This window comes from Cheilinus undulatus, linkage group 22 (assembly GCF_018320785.1).
Source record: "Cheilinus undulatus linkage group 22, ASM1832078v1, whole genome shotgun sequence".
Taxonomy (NCBI): domain Eukaryota; kingdom Metazoa; phylum Chordata; class Actinopteri; order Labriformes; family Labridae; genus Cheilinus; species Cheilinus undulatus.
Window position 1 is genome coordinate 4,520,804 of NC_054886.1, and position 20,154 is coordinate 4,540,957.

At 38.4% G+C, this 20,154-nt stretch overlaps 1 protein-coding gene across 2 annotated transcripts in view; it reads left to right on the forward strand.

The window, feature by feature from the left end:
• The window catches only part of dock11 (dedicator of cytokinesis 11), a 147,471-nt gene that overhangs the window by 53,532 nt on the left and 73,785 nt on the right, over positions 1-20,154 (forward strand). For both annotated transcript variants that reach the window (XM_041779093.1, XM_041779094.1), the window contains exons 17-25: positions 404-588; positions 697-762; positions 10,035-10,127; positions 13,499-13,622; positions 15,860-15,972; positions 17,091-17,174; positions 17,266-17,355; positions 17,929-18,050; positions 18,137-18,206. In XM_041779093.1, coding sequence (XP_041635027.1) covers positions 404-588; positions 697-762; positions 10,035-10,127; positions 13,499-13,622; positions 15,860-15,972; positions 17,091-17,174; positions 17,266-17,355; positions 17,929-18,050; positions 18,137-18,206 — 947 coding nt within the window. The remainder of the gene's footprint in view (positions 1-403; positions 589-696; positions 763-10,034; positions 10,128-13,498; positions 13,623-15,859; positions 15,973-17,090; positions 17,175-17,265; positions 17,356-17,928; positions 18,051-18,136; positions 18,207-20,154) is intronic.

The following is a 20,154-nucleotide window of genomic DNA, read 5'->3' on the forward strand; positions in this document are numbered from 1 at the left end:
CTTAGTCAGAATAATTATGATATGATTGAAGAAATAGTGCACATGTAAGCATAGCTATTGATTTTAAAACACTTACATCACATGCATTTATTGGACTTAAAACAGTCTGAACACTTGAACATTCTGACCACTTGGAAAAATAAGTAATAAATGAGAATAAACAAGTGTAAAAAAATGTAAATATCTAAAACTGAGCATGTTGAAAGTTTCAGAAAAATGTGCAACATAGGATTCTGCACAGTTTCCATTTAATCTTTTCTTGTTTTCACTGCCCTAATGAGCCAAAATCGAAGTTTAAAATTCAAAAATGATTAAGAGCTCTGCACTATCTCTACTGTATATTCATAATTTAATGGGTAAAATTACGCTGAGTTACACTAACTCATGCACCCTGTCTCTCCAGACACGGTGACTTCCTCGTACATTCCCGTAAAGCCCTTTGAGGACAGCTGTGAGCGAGTCTCAGTGGAGGTGGAGGAGTTTCTCCCTGAGGAGGCCAAGTACAACTACCCCTTCACCACCTACAAGAACCAGCTGTACGTCTACCCCCTGCTGCTGAAATACGACAACCAGAAGAGCTTCACGAAGGTGTGTGACTCAAAATGGACTGTGACGTTGCCTCAGTGTCTTTCTGACTGTTGATTTATTTACTCTGCTTTGCATTAATTGACTCATTATTGATTTTTTTCACCCCAGGCCAGAAACATTGCAGTCTGCATCCAGTTTAGAGATTCAGACGAGGAAGGTGCAGCCCCTTTAAAGGTGAGGTGAACTTATAAATGCTAAACACGTTTCACTTTATTTTGTAGAAATAGATTCACAAGTGTTCAAGTATAGCCTTAAGGCTTTGTCCTAAGTTACGCTTTGGCGACCAAATGTTTAATGAAGGCTCAGTCTTCATCTCAGAGCCTTCATTATCACACTGTTACAGTCTACAAACATCCCAGTTCCCCTTCTCTGAAAACTCCATGAGAATTCCGTGAAAATGAAGCGTCACCACTCCTTCTGACTCCAGCTCTAGCACTTAAGCTTGACGTGAAGTTGTTCTCATGTCAGATTGAAGGAATGTGTCAAGTTTTCCTATTTAATAGATATTTATAGATGGCCCTAGTTTAGCTCAGCAGTTAAGGCATGCTTCCTGTACACAGAGACTACACAGCAACAGCTGTGGTGAATCTCCCATCCTCCCTTCCAAATACTTAGTCTTTTGTTATATTTAAATCATATGAAGACAATCAAAGTTTGTCATAGATGCTCTAAGCTGTCCAGCTTGGTTCTTAGCTTGATGCACCAGAAGTTGAACTTGAAGCAAACCAACAGGCTTGGACAGTGACAACACACTGAACATAACAACACACAAAATGAGAAATCAAGTTAAAACATTACCCATAAAAGCATATATAATATAAATACAATGTATATAAAAGGGGATATCTGAACTACAACTTAAAAGTGATGCACGGACAGCTTAAATAATGCTTCTTCTCTCACTAAAAGGCTACATTACAATGTTTCTCAGTTATTCAGACAGTTAGGTAGTTCTCGATTGTTTATCACGAACCAGTAACATCAGAGGACATTAAAAATAAGTGGTAATGCCCCCACCTTGAATTGTAGTCCTCCACCCTGTTGAAGAGTCTATAGGATAATTGTTCTACGGCAGCCAGAGGACTAAAACTTTTAAAAGACTCTAAAAAGACTGATATCTGGGACCCTCTCACATCTAAAGACAATCTGTCATCAAGTTGCTAAGTTTTTAGTCTCAGACTGAGATTTTGCAAAGACTGTTGGTCACTAACTACAAGACTAGAATACAAATACTTCTGAGATTATTTCCCATCATTCATCTGGTGGAAATTCCCAACAACAACTTTTGCACAGAGAACAAGATGTGAAAGGAGATGAATGGTTATGTCTTATAGTTTTATGTTTTTAAATCATTTACATCGCATAGAAACAAAAGTTAAAACCAAAGCAACTTTGCAGGTTACTGCAACAACCAAGGAACTATCCCGGAAACACTTCAGAACAAAAGTACCATATAAAAACATGGGTTGCCGAATTACAGAAACAAACTGATCAGGCTTTTACTTTGAAAAACCAATAGAGGTTTACCGTACCGGTCATGTCAGCCTGGAATGAACTGACAGACACGATATGGACAGAGGTGCAGAGATCTGACTGCAGCTCTGAGCAGAAATGTGTTTCTGACACAGTGGTTCTCAACTGGTGGGTTGGAACCCACAAGTGGGTTGCAAAGCCCTTTGTAGGATGTGTGCCTTGGACAAAAAATCAGACCAAATTGTCTAAGAGACTCTATAAAACATGCATGTTTTTCCTTTTTCATTGTTTTGTTACACCCTTTGTACTGTCGTAGGCAAAAGCTGTGTTATGTTTTTTACTGAATTTATCTGATGGGCCAAAAAAATCTTCAAAACTTGGGTTGCAATTCTCCTTGAGGAGTTGGTGGTGGGTCCCATTACCCAACCAGTTAAGAACCACTGCTTTAATGTAAAGCATCTACAAGTCAGCATCATGAAATACGTCTCTACATTTCTTTAATTCTTCATCCAGGAACTATTAAGAATGGCCTTACAGTGTCAAAAATGGAATTTAAAAATGTTTTTCAAATGCTGTAACAAATACATTATTTTATGTTGCTTTGAATTTATGGAAAAATGTAGATCTATTGTGATTTTATTGCCTTTACTGTAAAAATGCATGCTAGGATTACAAGTTAGGGCATTTGCAGGGCAAAGCAGCTTTTAAATCTTTATGAAAATCTCAAGACTTCTTTTAGAGATATTGCATCAAACTCTCCAAATATTGAAGATTTTATCTTTTAGATAGAAGAAAGTGTTGCAGCAAAAAGAGCTCTTATGAGAGCTATCTGTATTAAAAATCTATATTAAAAGCACAAAGATGTGAGGTAGTCTGCAGACTTACTAAAACTTGAGTTACATTTGAATGTCCATACTGATATTGTTTATTTTTTTGCCACTTAGTGATAAAATTGAGACACAAAACTCAACACTATGATAAAAATAATGTTTTTAATTTTGTGATTTTAAACCTGGCACTCAGATCTTTTTTAACTCTGTGAAATAAAACATACTGTTGGCCTGTCAAATGTTAAAAAAGCTAACCAAATAAAAGTTTTCCAATGATATAAGTTAGCGTACAGCCTGAAACAGTCAGTGTCATGCTGAAATATAACTGTATCACATGCATCTTTAAGTTTATGATGTTTAAATCATGATTATAACATTACACAGACACCAAGAGAACATATGCTTGGTCAGATAAAACAATCCAGATGCAGAAGAAGTTCAGAGCGAACAAAGGAAACAAAGCAGAAGAAAGAAGAAACACGATGATAAATAATCTGCAGAGATGAAACACACACGCTCTCTACTCCAGCAGATCACCAGGAGCCTGGTGCAGAAACAATAACGCTGCCATGGAAATATCTCAAACATCCAGGGTGAGATTTGATCGATAGCAGAGATGCTTCCAACATGATAAACTCCTCTTTTTTATTGCTTTCACAAACTGTAATTCAGTTAGCAGCTAAAGGGGCCAGAAGAGGAGGGAGGAAATGCAAACAGAAGCTGGTTATTACAGCTGGCAGGAGAAGATAATAAACGGTCACTTTTTTCCTCCTCTTTTCTCTCTGGCCACACATGTCAGATATTTGTGGGTGGAAATGTTCTGTAAGGCAGCGTGGATTTTTTTTTTTTTCTTTTTTTTTTTTTTTGCAAGCAGGAGGGAAGAAAACAGGAATTCTTTGACTTCAGCCGCCAAAACATTGATCCTCTTGATAAAGACGGTCCAGACAGACAGACAGATCAGCGTGCAGTCATGCATGGTACATGTTGGATACAGTAGATCTCACACAAACACAGTCTGCTACAGCACAGCGCCGGAGCTGGCAGTACACCTCTGTGGAGATTTTAATCAGAGGCAGCGGAAGCTCAGGGAGGTTCAGGGTAATTTAACTGAGATTTTTTTAGGAGATAATGGTGTGGAAGTTGAATGGATTTCTTAAAGACTGCAAAGTGAAAGTGCCCCCAAATAGTAGTCTTTGTCACAAATGAACCCTTCTTCACCACTCAGACTGGTGTTTATAAGCTAAGAATTGATTTGTTGTGGATTTAGCTGGAACTTTCAGTTTAACACCTAACAAAAAAAAGAGCTCTCTTATTCAGCCTGCGTAAAAAAATTATTTTTGAAAGGGATGGTTACGTTTACTTAGGTACTTGTTGCTGACGTCATTATTCTGCTCATGCACCCACACGTGGATTGTTTTGGGCAGTTCATGCATTGCATGCAAAATATCAGTCGTGACCAGGAAAAGTTATGTCAGGAAGTACTTTGACAAAACAAACTCGAAACACGAACAATAAAAGGTTCCTCTTGATTCTTGCAAATTCCCTCCACCTATAAAAATGTTGCAAACATATTTGTGCAGTGTGGGCAGTGTGCAAGAGTTTGCCTGCAATTTTTAATCATTCAAAACAATTAATTTTTCAGTATGGGGTGTCTAGAGCTTTTAGTTGTGTTGTAAACATTTCAAACAGGTATCATAATTGTTTGTTTTTTACTAATAGTATAAATGCAGCCAGGGTTGAGTGGTTATTCAGTATCTAAGGGTTTCTAGACGTAGCCATGTAATTCCTTTCATTACTGTCAGGAGAAAATCTGCAGAGCAATGTGCTTATATCTATAATACACCGCTTTCCACATCATTAAGCAAATGACATTTCTGTCTTATTTTCCAAAATATTAATGCAAATGACAGTCAGAGTATTTTACAAGTCATCAACCATTAGAGCACAATACAAATGTTTTTGAACAAGCTTCATAATGATAATTATTTTAAATATAAAAACCCCAAAATGTGCTGTTCCACATTATTAAGCAAGGCAGAGTTTTAAAACATTTTTTTGGTCGTAAAGAACTGAAAATGGTCATCTGTTGAATTTGCAGCATTAGGAGGTCATATTCACTGAAATCAAAGCTATTTCAATCAAAAACATCTTAACAGGCAAAGTTACATGTTAACATAGGAGCCCTTCTTTGATATCACCTTCACTATTCTTGCATCCATTGAATTTGTGAGTTTTTGGAGAGTTTCTGCTGGAATTTCTTTGCAGGATGCCAGAATAGCCTCCCAGAACGGCAGTTTTGATGTGAACTGCCTCCCACCGTCATAGATCTTTACTTGAGGATGCTTCAAAGGTTCTCAACAGGGTTGAGGTCAGGGGAGGATGGGGGCCACACCATGAGTTTCTCTTCTTTTTATGCCCATAGCAGCCAATGACAGAGGTATTCTTTGCAGCATGAGATGGTGCATTGTCATGCATGAAGATAATTTTGCTACAGAAGGCACTGCTGTTCTTTTTTACCATGGCAGAAAGTGGTCAGTCAGAAACTCTAAATACTTTGCTGGGGTCATTTTCATTTCCTAAGGGGCCTACCAGCTCTCTCCTCGTGAATCCGGCCCAAAACATGACTCTGCCCCCTCTTTGCTGACATCACAGCCTCATTGGGGCATGGTGGCCATCCACCAACCATCCACTACTCCTCCATCTGGACCATCCAGGGTTGCACAGCACTCATCAGTAAACAAGACTGTTTGAAAATGAGTCTTCATGTATTTCTGGGCCCACTGCAACCATTTCTGCTTGTGAGCACTGGTTAGGGGTGGCTGAATAGTAGGTTTATACACGACTGCAAGCCTCTGGAGGATCCTACACCTTGAGGTTGGTGGGACTCCAGACGCATTTTAGCATCTACTCTCTTAATCTGTTGTATTTGTCTGTCAGAAACCTTCCTCATTATGCCTTTATCTGCATGAACCTGTCTGTACTCTGAATCAGCCACAGATTTCTTCACAGTACGTTGATCACGATTAATTTTTGTGAAATATCTAATGTTTTCATTCCTTGTCCAAGGCATTACACTATTTGACACTTTGCAGCAGCAGAGAGATCCTTTTTCTTTCCCATATTGCTGAAACCTGTGGAACATGTGGAACATGTGGAAAAGTGCATTATGAGGTTTTTATTTTTAATAAAATAACGTTTATCATTATGAAGCTTGTTCAAAAACATTTGAATTATGCTCTAATGGCTGATGACTTGAAAAATACTCTGACTGTTATTTGTATTAATATTTTGGAAAATAAGAGAAATATGTCATTTGCTTAATAATGTGGAAAGCGGTGTACATACTTGCAACAACACTTTGTATGAGTCAAGAAGCTGTAAAACTAATATCAGAACTCCTGTAACTGATTTATAAGTAAGGGCCCCTCCCCTTGTAATACAATCTATGTTAATTTACATTGTGATTGCATTAATTCTTCTTTCCTGGGGTAAACTAATGTTGAGAAATTAAATGCAATTCTTTGAAACTCCCACCCTAGCAGGGCAGACTTTGCCTTCATTACACATACACGGAGCAGTCTGACACAGTGGTTCTCAGCTGGTGGGTTGCGACCCAAAAGTGGGTTGTAAATGTGTTTCTGGAAGCAGCAATTGTGCCAAAAAAGTGCATGAAACTCTTAAAATATACTTTTTTGTCCTGTTGCTCTGATTTGTCATGCGTTTTTGCTCAATAGGAGGTCCAACCATTTTTCATTCAGTAAATCTGGTTGGTTGAAAATCAGCCCTATCAGAAATAGGGCTAAATGATTTGAGAAAATAATCTAATTGTGTTTTTTTTTCCCCAATATTGTGATTGCAATTTGACCTGCAATTATATCTTAAGTTCCTTATCTTGTGTATTCTCCAACAAACACAGGCAATACATCATTCTATATTATAACCAACAAAATATTAGATAAAACAAAGGGGGAAAATTTTTTTTAAAAATATCTAATTGTGAAGATTTCAACTTGTATTGCAAATGGGACATGAATTCTTGTATCGAAGGGAGTGATCATTTTGATGTAATTCTCATGTTTAATAAGAAAAACCTACAAAAATGAAGTAAGTAGGATTTTTTGTAGACTTTTCTTAAAAATTTCACTTGAATGATTACATGATATGTAATGCATAACATCTCTGCTGCAAAAAAAAAAAAAAAGGTTTTGGCGCAAATTTCAGGTCAGAGAAATATTGCAGCTTCTGCGATTTGAAAATTGCAGTGGTCCATATTGTGATGTTATCTAATTTGTGATTAATTGCCCAGCCCTAGTCAGAAACAGAGGGTTGTTATTTGTCATCAATGAGGACTGGTTTGAAAATTTAAAGTTCACTTTACTTTAATCCTTTTGTTCCACCTTCAATGATAGACAATGCAACACCTTTAAACGAAGCATGGAACCACTTTAAACGATTGAAAACACTGTAGTGTATATGCCAAGCCTGTAGGTGGTGCTGTAACGCTGCCACTGAAATGCGCCAAAAAGAGAGAAGAAGATTACGAAGCATGCTTATAAACACAACTGAATCTGAACACAACCCTGTAATGGAACCCGCCACTGTTGTTTTGGCTGGACCCGCACATGTGGCTCAGGTGGACTATGCTATGTGTGACTTAATCATTTCAAGGAAGATGCGGTTGGCTGTGTGAAGATGAAGGCTGGGACCCTATTTCGAAAAGTAGCGTTTACGGCCTCCCAAAACGCCGTCTCCGTGTGGATGAAATGGTGATAGGACAAAAAGCTTTTGCATATACTCCTGAATTTTTCTCCATGGGGCGGGGCCTTATTGACAGCAGGGAGATGTGGGCACATGTGAGTGATATGAAAGCTGTAATGGCGCGAACATGCGCTGCAGAAGGCATGCAGCAAACACGCACCCAGCCCGAAACAGCTGTTAGAGTTGATAAAGAAGCATTCTCTTTAAAGGCTTGAGGCTGGCACGTGCTTGATCTGAGCTACTCCTCTATAATGTGATTTCTAACCCATGTAATACTGTATCCTGGAGGAAATTTAGGGAATGTTAGACATTATTTGGAATGACTATCACCCACCGTACAACATTATCTTAGCAAAACATAAATTATGGCAGTATAAATGATACCGTCTTACCTGTTATCTTGTTTAACCATTAGAGCTCACAGCTTTTTTTTTCACTATCATGTCTTGTCTGGACTTTTTTTCTTAAAAAGCTTGAAAAACATCAACCCTGTGGTGCCTGGTCAAGCTCTGTACATCCTTTTTTTCAGGACAACCTGGGCTTTAAGAATATACCTACTACAGTGATGTTACTTGAATTTTAAAAAAGTTACAGGACTCTAAATACAAAAGAAAAAAACAAATTGGAATTTGAAAGTCGAAGATTTTTATTGATAACACACAGTAAACAATAGTGACTGTGACTTCTCTTTGCAAAAACTTGTTCTCACATCTCTTGGCACCAAAACAGTGAAAAAATAAAACATGCTGTGCCTGACAGTTTTCAAAATATTTACATATATACAAAAAAACATCCATGCACTTTTTTGCAGTAAGATTCATTTATGCAATTCCTCACAGCAGACGCAACAGCTTGCCATTGGTCAACAGCCCCTCCCACAATGCTTTGCGGGTGAACAATATGGCGATGCCCATGCCCATGGTGGAAAGCCTGAGTAAATGTGTGAAAATTGATTTAAAAAGATGCTTATTATTGGATCTTACAGCATGGATTTCATCTTTAAAGACCCCAAAAAGTCACCAAAATTCTGGGCTTGGGAGAACAACGTCCTTTAGAGCTACAGAGACATTAAGGGAAGCTTTCAGAGGAAAAAAGAGTACCTTTCTATGACTTATGGTTCAAAAGTTAATAACATTTTTATAAACTTGTCACTTCTTGTTGTATACGACAACGCCGTCCTCAGAGACCCCGGGAAGTCAGCCAAATTCCGGGCTCACTAGAAATTTTTCTGTAAGAGCTACGAATGTATGAAGAACATAGTTAGAAAGGCACAACAGAGAGCTTTCAAAGGAAAAAACAAGTTAGTTCCTACAACGTGCAGTTCAAAAGTTACTGAGCAATTTACAAAGGGATGTGCCTCCATGCCAGGAGAGCTCAGAGTGGTTAAAATTATATCCATATAGAACTTTACATGTATGAACAGGACAGACTCACTGATAGATAACATCCACCAACCTCAGCCCTCATCCTCAGTCAGGGTATCAGCTCTCCCATCAGCCCCCTTAACCTGCTACTGCTGCTTTAAAGTCCCTGAATGGGTTGTTTTTTTCCATGGTTGTAAACAAACCAAGCACCACACCTGCATCGCTACTTTACCTTCCCATCCGGGGCAACAGATCTTTGCTAAAATCTGCGTTATCTCCCCCTCCTCCCTCCCTCTTTCAGCTCCTTCTTCAGACTAGGTTAAGCTGAGATTTAAACCCCGACTCCTCTCCCTCAGAGCCTCACCCATCGTCACGACTCCTGTCATCCTCCTCCTCCAATCAGTCTCGATTTCAATCATCTGGCTCCAGAACTCTGTCCTTCCTCCGGCCAGCTCTGCTCATTATTGTTCATTAGAGATGACTACAATTGTTAGCATCCTAATTATGGCATCAAACCAGCCATCAGAGCAGGTTTGAACTGGAATTATTTTCCCCTCTTTGTCCCCTCTCATTACATAAATCTTGACCTGATGAGGCTTGAGCTTATTTTCCCACAGAGCTTCTCCTTGGACTTTCTGCAGCTCTGGTACAAAGCAGAGCTTTTGCTATGTCATCTTCACAACAATTAGAAGAGAAAAGTCATAAAATAGCTGTAAAAAGTTAATGGTTTTCAGTTATAAACACCTAGTCAAGTATGAAGAGGGCTGTCACTGGTCTAACATTGATTTTAAGGCCTGAAAATTACGCTTGTTTTTATAATGAGGCCACTCTTTTATAGACAGAGACAATGTGTTGGGTAAATACAGCCTCCATATTTCTCTGTTGGATTCTGATGAGCCTAAAATAAAAGGTTGCATGCTCACCTGGCCTTCAATCACAAATATCTGAGCTCTTGCTCACCAGCGTGCCCCAGCATCAAAGGGCCATAACTGTGTGACTGATGTTCTTGTTTGTCTTCCAGTGCATCTACGGCAAGCCTGGAGACTCACTCTTCACCAGCAGCACCTATGCAGCCGTCCTGCACCACAATCAGAGCCCGGAGTTCTACGACGAGGTGAGACGTAACCACTAGTTTGTTATCCCACATTAGATAGGCTGGTCAGAGTTTACAGGCTTGTAGTGAAGCAGTTGTTCTCTCTCTTTGCAATATGTGATGAAGAAAGCATGAACATTGCTATATTTGATAACTACAGAGGCATTTTAGGGCTCTTGCAGCCACTCCTGTAGAAATAAGCTCCAACTATTGCACAGGGTCAGAGTTAGGGTGGGATTAAAATGTCAATACTCAGTATATCCTCATCCTGACTTTTGTGATACTCTGTCAAATTTCTAGTATGTTCAGGCCCTTGCAAAGTCACTTAAATTTTATTTTCTGATATTTATCTCTATAAACACCTTGTGTCCCAACAAACTCTTCCCAAGAGGCATTGATGTCTCTGAAGACACGGATACATTTTTTAAATCAGGACGCGGCAAAGTAGTAAAATGTTAGATAGGTGTCACCAGTGAGGCCGCCGAGTAAAGGGGAGAGTTTTGTGGGACTCAGCCAAACTGGGGCCTCATGGAGGTCAGAAAAATCATGGTCCTGTGTATGTATCGCAATATGGTCTGCTGCAATTTACAGTTGTAATATTTCTTTAACTTGAAATGTGTCAAAATACCAGTTTAATAAATCAATTTTAGCAGAGATTTTAGGCATATTATGCAGACATTCAAGTGTCATTTTTTGTAATGGTTTACAACAATCCTCATTTTTGTGTTTTATGTGTTTTTCTTAATCCAAATGAGTGACATAAAATGATAGTTGGCTCATTCTAAATAAAACTAATGAAGCCTAGCGTTACTTCATGAAGGTCATACCTCAGCTGGTAGCCAGCTTTACCTCCCCCACCCCAGCCTCCTCCTTTATAGCTTAAAGCTTGTTGCGCCCCAATATCCAGATTTATGCTACTATGGATTAATTGCTTCTGAAATAATTTCATTGTTTTCAATGCACATGGTCTTATTTATGGAACTATTTATTGCTTGAATTTGTCGAAAATACATAAGATTGACCTAAGAATAATCGCAAATTAAATTGCAGTAGCAATATTGGGGAAAAAATTTGCAATTTGATTATTTTTGCAAAGTTAGGTTATGATAACCATGTTTATTTCAACTTGAATAATGAGCAGTCTTAAAAAAGCAACAATTTTCAAAAATGTATTAGTGTTTTACTATCTTAGAGGCAAAACGTGGGAAAAGGGGGTTATTTGAGAAAAAATATGTGTCTAGTAAAGGCAGAAAAGTGATGAAATAAGAGGCAAACTGGGGCACAATGTGTTTTAAGTGGCAAAAACAGGCTAACAGAAGCAAAAAATAGGCAGAAAATGGAAAATGAGTGGACAATTCTGGCAAAAACAGGCAAAAGAGGGGTTATAAGTGGCAAAAAATGGTGGGAAAATAGTGATGAAAAGTGGCTTAAATTGGTAAAAAGGCGCACAACATTGATACATGTGGTTAAAGGGGGTTAAAAACTTGCATAATAAATAATTTCAATTTCAGAATCCAATAATAGCTCGTCACAATTTTCAGCTCCAAAATGAGGGAATTGTTAGCCCGGATGCTAGCACCAATGCTAATGATAAAACAGACACATGCTTTGATATCATCAATAAATCACAGCTGGGGAAGGCCCGTTCTCTTGGGTTTCAGTCAATTCTGTGGGCGGGCCTAACCAGTTAATCCAACACCAGTTCAACCATGACTCTGGTTGTATACATTTATTTCATGAATAAATCATGAAAATGTGACAAAACTTCTGTTTGTGTTTTGTTATTTCTTGGTCTTAAATTATAAGTAATTGAGTATTTTATGATTATTTAAAATGTGATTTTGTTCTATCTTATTTTTTTATTTCTATGATATTGAATCATTGTAAATTACCTCCCACAGCCCACCCACACCACCTCTGAGGCCCCCCAGTGGGCCCCAGTGGTGAAAAGAACTGTCCCACGACTTCCCACAACCTTGATGTCATCTTTAATGTAATTGTTTTTACATATTGTGGGTTTAAAACAAAGATCAACTTGTGGCATGATGGCATTTAAACAATCTAAAGGAGCATGTTCTCATCGTGTTTTTAAAGCTAAAGTTTGAATTTTCAAAGGTATAACTGGGGCAGTAATGAACTCTTATTATTAATCCTCAAATTCCTATGAGCACCAGAAATTCTTGACTCAAATTCCTCCACTAGCTCTGAGATAATCCCATAAATCTGTGTCCAGGGGGAGCCAAGGCCTCACACTAGGCTGGTCAGACACCCACAGACCCCTCTACACGCACACACCGAGTCAAAGAGGTCCGGCTGGGATGCTGATAAGGGAGTAGAGCAGAGGGGCTCCATATGGCCCTGATATCAAAGGATTAGGATCTTAAGAGTCCCCACATCACACACAAAAGGGCACGCTCACCGGGATTTACCTCCACATGATTAAGCTTCCTGTTAAATCGTGAAGAACTCTGCTCAAGCTGGGCAGCAATGATCTTTATCTTTAACATATTTTGCCTTGATTTTTATCTCTTCAGCTTCTGAATGTGCTTCGAGTCTACAGAAAAGCTCCTTAAAAATAATTATCAGTAGTTGTACTTGAATTATGGTTGTGGTAGTGGTGTAACAAGGACTCTGACATCTAAAAAAGTCTTAGTCAGGACATGAAGAGCTTTTCAAGTATGTGCATCACAATGCTGTGGAAGTGACTGATCCTACAATGAGCAGAGTTTGTCAATCTAACTGGATGATTCAAACTGAAGTCATAAAGTGGAGAATGGTGATGTTTATTTGTGTCATTCTTCAGAAACAGGCTGGTTACTTAATTTGCATTAGTGGAAAACCACATTAGCAGGATGTGTCACTTCCTGTTAAAGAATCTGTACATGAAAGTTGAGGGAAAATACATAAATGAGCTGCTGCTGCCCTCTTGTGGTTGTAGTATTTTAGTCATTTTCTCAAGGATCCTCTGCAGGAACAAAACGTCATTGCAATGGATTTATTAGGGCTTTCAAGATTAATCCCATTAACCACAATTAATTAGTGCACTAATTATTTTTAGCATGATTAAACTTGTGCTTTACTGTCTCTTAAAACTACCGATTTCAAAATGTACTCAAAAGTACCAAAAAACTAGTCAATTACAGTAATTTGAGTAAATTGTATTACTTAGTTTGCATCCCTGAAGATAGGATACATTTAAAGGAAACAAAAAACATGAATAGAGGAAAGTATTCATTTTGTTTCAGTTTATTTGAAAGTCTGTCCCCCACCTGCATCTGTTAGAAAAAAGCTTTCCCTTGCTAAATGTGGTTGATGACCCTTCATCTAACTAGAGCACTAGAATAATGCTGATTTACTGAGGTTAAAGCTGTGCCGTCTCCCTCTCTGCACAGGTGAAGATTGAGCTGCCGGTCCATGTGCACGACAAACACCACATCCTCTTTACCTTTTACCACATCAGCTGTGAGTCCAGCAGCAAGGCCAGCAGCAAGAAGAGAGAGGGGGTGGAGTCTCTGGGTAAGTCTGATGGTAAAGTTCCTTTAACACAAACAGTATAAGTGCATATTAGGGCTGTGAAATGATAACATTTTTTTAATCAAATTAACACAGGTTTCTGTAGATTAATCATGATTAATCACGTATTGATGCTCAAGTCCTCCGATGCCACTTGCAAAAACTTCAGTGAACCCCTCGTCCTCAACAGTATTATGTATTTCAGCCTTTGTGCAATCTGTTTGGCTTTTCTGCTCGTCAACATACCACAGGCAGATTTCTTGGGGGGCCTGCGTTGCTCAGTGAGGTTGGTTTGGTGCAGCAAACTCCCTTTGCTGGTACTTAAGGCTGGTGTTGCTTCAGTGAAACGATAACTTCTTCCCAAAGAGCGTGCACATCGCTTTGGTTTTATTGAATATTCCATCTGTGTTTTTTTGGTACAAACCGTTACAGGGGTGTAACGGTTTAAAAGGTCATGGTCCATTTCATACCTCAGTTTTGGGGGCACAGATTGATACAGTTTCGGTTCATCAATTAAATAAAGGAATATAAAGTTCCAGATTTGTAATTCTAGGTTAACATCTCTTTTTATTCTTTTTTTTTTTTAACTAACATTAGTGCAGTTTATACTTCGTTCAATCTTGTGTTATTTTGAACTATCTGTGAAAGTTGGTACAGCCTGTGATATGTTAAACATGAGTCAAAAAAGGAAAACAAAACATATGCAAAATAAAAGCAAAACAGAAATGATGAGCCTAATATCCACTGATTTAAAAGAATACAAATTAAATGTAAAATGCAAATTAAACGCATGCATTATGGAGCAACTTATCATATCTATGATTTAAAAAGAGTGCTATGAGATTGTTGTAAGTAAAAGGCTGGTGGAGCGCAGGTGGCCTAGTGGTTCAAGGTGTGCCCCATGTATGCAAGCGGCCCGGGTTCTTTCCTCCACTCTCTCGTCCCTGTTTACAATTCTGTCCACTGTCCTCATCCATCAATAAAGGCACAAAAAGCCTAGAATAAACAGGAAAAAAAAAACAGCGCAGTGATTTTTAGTGCAAAATCCTGACTCCTGACTGCCGACTTTCCCATGTAAATATGGGATATTGAAACAGAGTGTAAACAAAGTGCTTAAATACAGGCATGTAGCCACTCTTCTCCACTAGAGCTGAACGGTTTGCAAAAACAATCTGCCAATCACAGCTGAAGGTAAGATTTCGTGAATTAACGCTAAGCTTCATCTAAGCTTCAATAAAAAACAAACAAAAAAAACGCTTCATCACTATTAGATAGAATAAACTAGAGCAGAACAGTTAAGAAATATATATCTGATGGCAATTATTGTTGCTCATATGGAAAATTTGATATCAATTGCTTTATTGAATGGGGATTATTTTTTTGTGTCACTCATTTAAAAAAGAACAGATTAAACACAAAAAAGAAAATTTTTGTAATCCATTTTTAAAAAAATACACTTGAATGTTTGTTAAATGTCCATAAACTGTCTGCTGCTGCAAAAACTGAACGTATTAAACTGTCATTTTGACATATTTAAAGCTGAAACAATATTTAAAGTCTGCGATTTGTAAATTGCTGCATGCCATATTATGATTTAATCTCATTTTAATTAATTGCCCAGCCCTGCTCTCTACTTGTACAGGTCCATGCATTATCTTAAAAATGCATTATCCTCGATCCTCTGTGCTTCACATATGGTGGCTTTTTAAAAGCAGCTTGGAGGTGAGAGGAAGAAGGAGCCGATCGTTGTCTGCTTCTCATGCAGACATGTTCGTGTTTGTTCTGTTGGCTTCTTCCACTTCTTTGTTGGTTGATTAACTGCGGTTAGCAGACTACATACGCCGAACTGTCTCGTTCAAGGCGAACACAAAAACAGTTACACTCCCAGAAGGTCGCCATGTTCATAAGAATCATCAGTCTTCTTTGTTTGGATAACTGCTAATGCTATCCTCTGACTGCATTATAGCAGCTACAAGTGCAGATTGGATGGAATTGTGGGATATATTGGAAGGCTCATTCTGTACATGCGTTAAATGCATTAAAAAATTGCTGATTAATCCTTTAATTTAATCATAAGGTGTTCTTTTTCACAGTACTAGTGCAAAAATTTGTATATTTGCATTTCTGGCTGTGATTTCATCTATTCAAATCTGCGTATTTCATTAAATCACAGAACATTTTTGTGAGTTAAACGCTCTCTAACTTAAGAACTTTGTATTCATCTCACACTTGTGTTTCAGTGGGTTACTCCTGGATGCCTCTACTTAAGGAGGGGAGGATGCAGTCTGCAGAGCTCCAGCTGCCTGTGGCGGCCACTCTACCTCCTGGTTATCTGTGTCAGGACACCAAGAAGGTAAAACTGTCTTCTTTTAAACCTCTAGAGCAGTGGTTCTCAACGTTGGGGTCGGAACCCCCTTGGGGGTCGCGAGACACTGGGAGGGGGTCGCCAGATGCCAGATGAAACTGGGGATATTTTTTGCACAATTTTAGCCCATTTTTGCTTCTTTTTACCCTTTTTCTGCCACTTCACACCAAATTTGCCACTTTTAACCTGTTTTCATCACTTTTTCTTGCCAGGTGTTGGCCGTTTTAATACATTTTGCTACAGAACTCCCATTTCTGACACTTCTTAATCAAATTTCAACACTTTTCTGTGAATTTTTTTCCATTTTTAAGACATTTTCATCACTTTTAAACTCTTTCCAACACTTTTCCCACCTCATGTGGCCTCATTTGACCCATTTATTGTCGCTTTTAACCCCTTTTCACTTGATTTTATGCTTATTTTTGCTGGTTTAACAACATTTCACTATTTTTAATGCCCATTTTTGCCAGTTTACTAAATGTTCCCACTTTTAATCCCATTTCACCATATTGTCCCCCAACTCCTGCCACTTTCAAGCCAGTATTGACACTTTGAACCCTTTTACCACTTTTTTTGCCCATTTTTGCCACTCTAATCCTTTTATGACAGTTTTTCCTATTTTTTGCCACTTTGAACCCATTTCTATGGTTTTTAAAATCCCATTTCACCACCTTTTCCACTATTTTTTGTCATTTTTAACCCATTTTATTTCTGATTTAAAAAAAAAAAAAAAAAAGGATTTACATTTTTCAGATGACTATACTACGGCACAAATAATAAAAAAATCTCTTGATAACAGTGGCTATTATTCAGGTAAAAAAGTTGAATGTGGTTATCACAGATTAATATAGCAATGGACCATAATTTTGCTGACTTTATAGCTCTCCTCTTTATCCCCCCTTATGAACGGCCTCTTCTGCACATGACTATTTATGTACATGGCTGTGTTCATCGCCTTCAGGGACAGTGGGGGTCCCCGGTCTCGGGCACCCTTATTTTGGGGGTCGCAGGCTAAAAAGGTTGATAACCCCTGCTCTAGAGACACATTACAATCCCCTGGAGTAAACTAGGATTAACATTAACATTGTTTCTGTGTGCCTTTGCAGTCCCAGCCAGACATCAAGTGGGTAGAAAATGCAAAGACGCTGTTCAGAGTGAGAACCCATGTAGCATCAACAATATACGCTCAGGTACAGCTCTGCTTTATTCAGTCTATTTGAACAGCTGATATGAAGAGAATGTTTGATGGTGATGATAATGCTCCTGTTCTTGCCTTCACAGGATCTGCATCTTCACAAATTCTTCCAACACTGCCAGCTGATGAGGACAACGTCAGAGGGAAACCAAGCAGAACTGATTAAATACCTGAAGGTGAGATCTGAATCTGTGATCTGGATCTTCCTGGACAGTCAGAGTCCTGCTGGTTCTCTCAGACATACAATCCCCTTCAATACTAACCCTAAATTAACTAAAACTCATGACAATATACAAATATCCACTTTGATAAGCATGTTGGGTAATCTCGAAATCATCCGGATCATTTTTCTTTGATCTTTTATTATTTTCTTGTTTTGCTTTAAAGCCCTTAATTCTAAAGACAATCGACTCAGCTGCAGCACATTTCATACAGACAAGAATGCAGCCCAGAGAGCGTCACAAGATTGAGAACGGCCATGAAATAGGAACTGACTAAACTTTGTGTTTGCTCTAAAACTCTTGTAAAGACAATAAAGAGTGAAAAACAAACACAAAATTTACCGACTTTATTCTGAGAGGCTGTTAGTTCCAGAGTTTAGGTGCATTAAGAAAAGGCTCTTACTGCTTGCATGAGACACTTGAACAATATTGCAGAAATCCCTCCTGATGAAATGTCATTATAGTTGTTACTGCATATCCGAGCTGAAGCTACATGACTGAACTTTCCTGCTCCTCTTCCTTCCTCAGTGCCTGCATGCCATGGAGACTCATGTGATCGTAAACTTCCTCCCTGTGGTGCTCATGCAGCTGTTCGAGGTGCTCACAGCAGCGACCAAAGAAGCCCACGAGATTGCTGTGAATTCTCTGCGGTCAGTAGCTCACCTGTGGAAAAATATGCCTGCTCTTTTTTACTGTTTTATCAAAATTAAAGTTTACTTTTCCTCTGTGTCTGCAGAGTGATCATACATATAGTCTCCAGATGTCACGAGGAGGGCCTGGAACACTACCTGCGCTCTTTTGTTAAGGTAACCTGAAAGCACAAACACTGCAGCCATCTTACCAAAACTATCAACCACAACATCATAGACAACTGTTTAGCAGATTTAGCTTGTTTTTTTTTCAAGCACATCTCTGAATGGGACTGAAATCCCCTAGAAAGTCTGAATGTTGGGAAGTAAAAACCTCATTCATTTTCTACATAATAGATATGATCATCAGCCATAATTTCATGTTATTATTAATAATAATAATAATAATATCATAACCATGAAAGGTAGACTTACTACTTCAGTGTGAAAAAGGGGAATTTAATCCTGCAAAAGACATAAGGTCATATGTTATCTACCTTGTTTTAAGTTGTGCATGTTTGTGGGCAATTGAGTTGCAGACAGAGAGTCAGCGCTTGTAATCACAAACAAAACAGTGATTCAGAGAAATATGATGTTATTTTCTTATTCTTTAACTGGGATTTATCTCTAAAGAACACGTAAACATGCAGGAAGGTTCAAGGTGTTATCAGGGTGCTGCCCACCTTTAGTCACAGCTTTGTACTCCCCGCCCCCAGATATTGTGTGTTAAAGCAACTCTCTTTATTATCCCATTAAAATGCTTATATTAACATTTGTGTCTGTTACAGAGAGATAGAGAGCAGAGGAAAGAGACAGAAATTTCTCGTGGACTTTTTTCCTGTTGACTTTTTTTCTGTTCTCCTCAGTCAATCAATCAATTAAAACTTTATTTATATAGCACCTTTCAAACAAACTCAATTGCAGTTCAGAGTCTTTACAGGAGAGTATAAAAGTGATTGAAAATTGGTAAAATGGTGAAAAGGGTTTAATCAACCTTATTCTACCAAAGCGCCACATTGTCTTAAAAATACTATAACAAGAGCTGCAATCCAAACCGGGGATCATAGATCAGTTAATCCATAGTTGAAAATTAATGAAACAGTGAATTTGTGGATAATTGTGAGGCAAATTGGTATGCAATGGGCTACATAAAAATGTCTGTATAGTGTCAGAAGAAACAGTATGTCACTTATAATGAGCATGTATTTATTATATTTATCGCTGACGCTGGGCCAAAATCCTATTTCTCAAATTTTCATGGTTTTATTTGTTTTTATGAATCAGTGATATTGGTGACCCTTGACATCTGTCAGTGGGTTTTAACCAATTTTAAAGTAATAAAAATTCTAAAAGATGCATTTTTTTAACTTCCTAAAAACTTGTGATTTTGAAGTCTTTGGCCCGACACCAGCATTATGTGAGTTCCACCTGGTCTGAAGATTTTTTAATATTAGAATGTGCTGAGTTTGAGCTCTGAGATGTTTTTCAAAGAGCTGATGAATTATAGTTGGCTATTTGGGTATTTATATCTCACATAGGGGCATTTACTGTAGTTCTCTGGCTTTTTTAATATTAAAAAGATGCTTTCTAATTTTTTTTCCACATTTGACTAATTGTTTAGCTAAAGGGGGAGGGGCCTCATATTGGTCTTTGCCCTGGGCCTCTAAATGACTAAATCCATGCCTGCCTGGTGGTATTTTCATTTACACCAGTAAAATTTGGAGAGGGTTTGACGGTATGAAAAAAATGGCTACCGCCCAGTCCTGGCATACCCTGGAGTGGTCGCCAGTCATTCACAGGGCTGACATATAGGGATGCTGACACTCACACCTACGGGCAATTTAGGGTCACCAGCTAGCCTAACAGGGATGTCTTTGGACTGTAGGAGGAAGACAGAGAGAACCCACACATGCATGGGGAGAACAAACTCCGCACAGAGAGGCCTTCTCTCGCCATATGACAGTGTTAATCATTGCGCCACTTTGCATCCTTCTGACACAATGAGGACAATTAGATAATCTATAATCAGATGTTGAGATTTGGACCCAAATTGGCCAACAACACTACTAAATAATCATATAAACAGGTTTCCTGCTAAAAATGAAACATGATGTGGAGTTTTAGT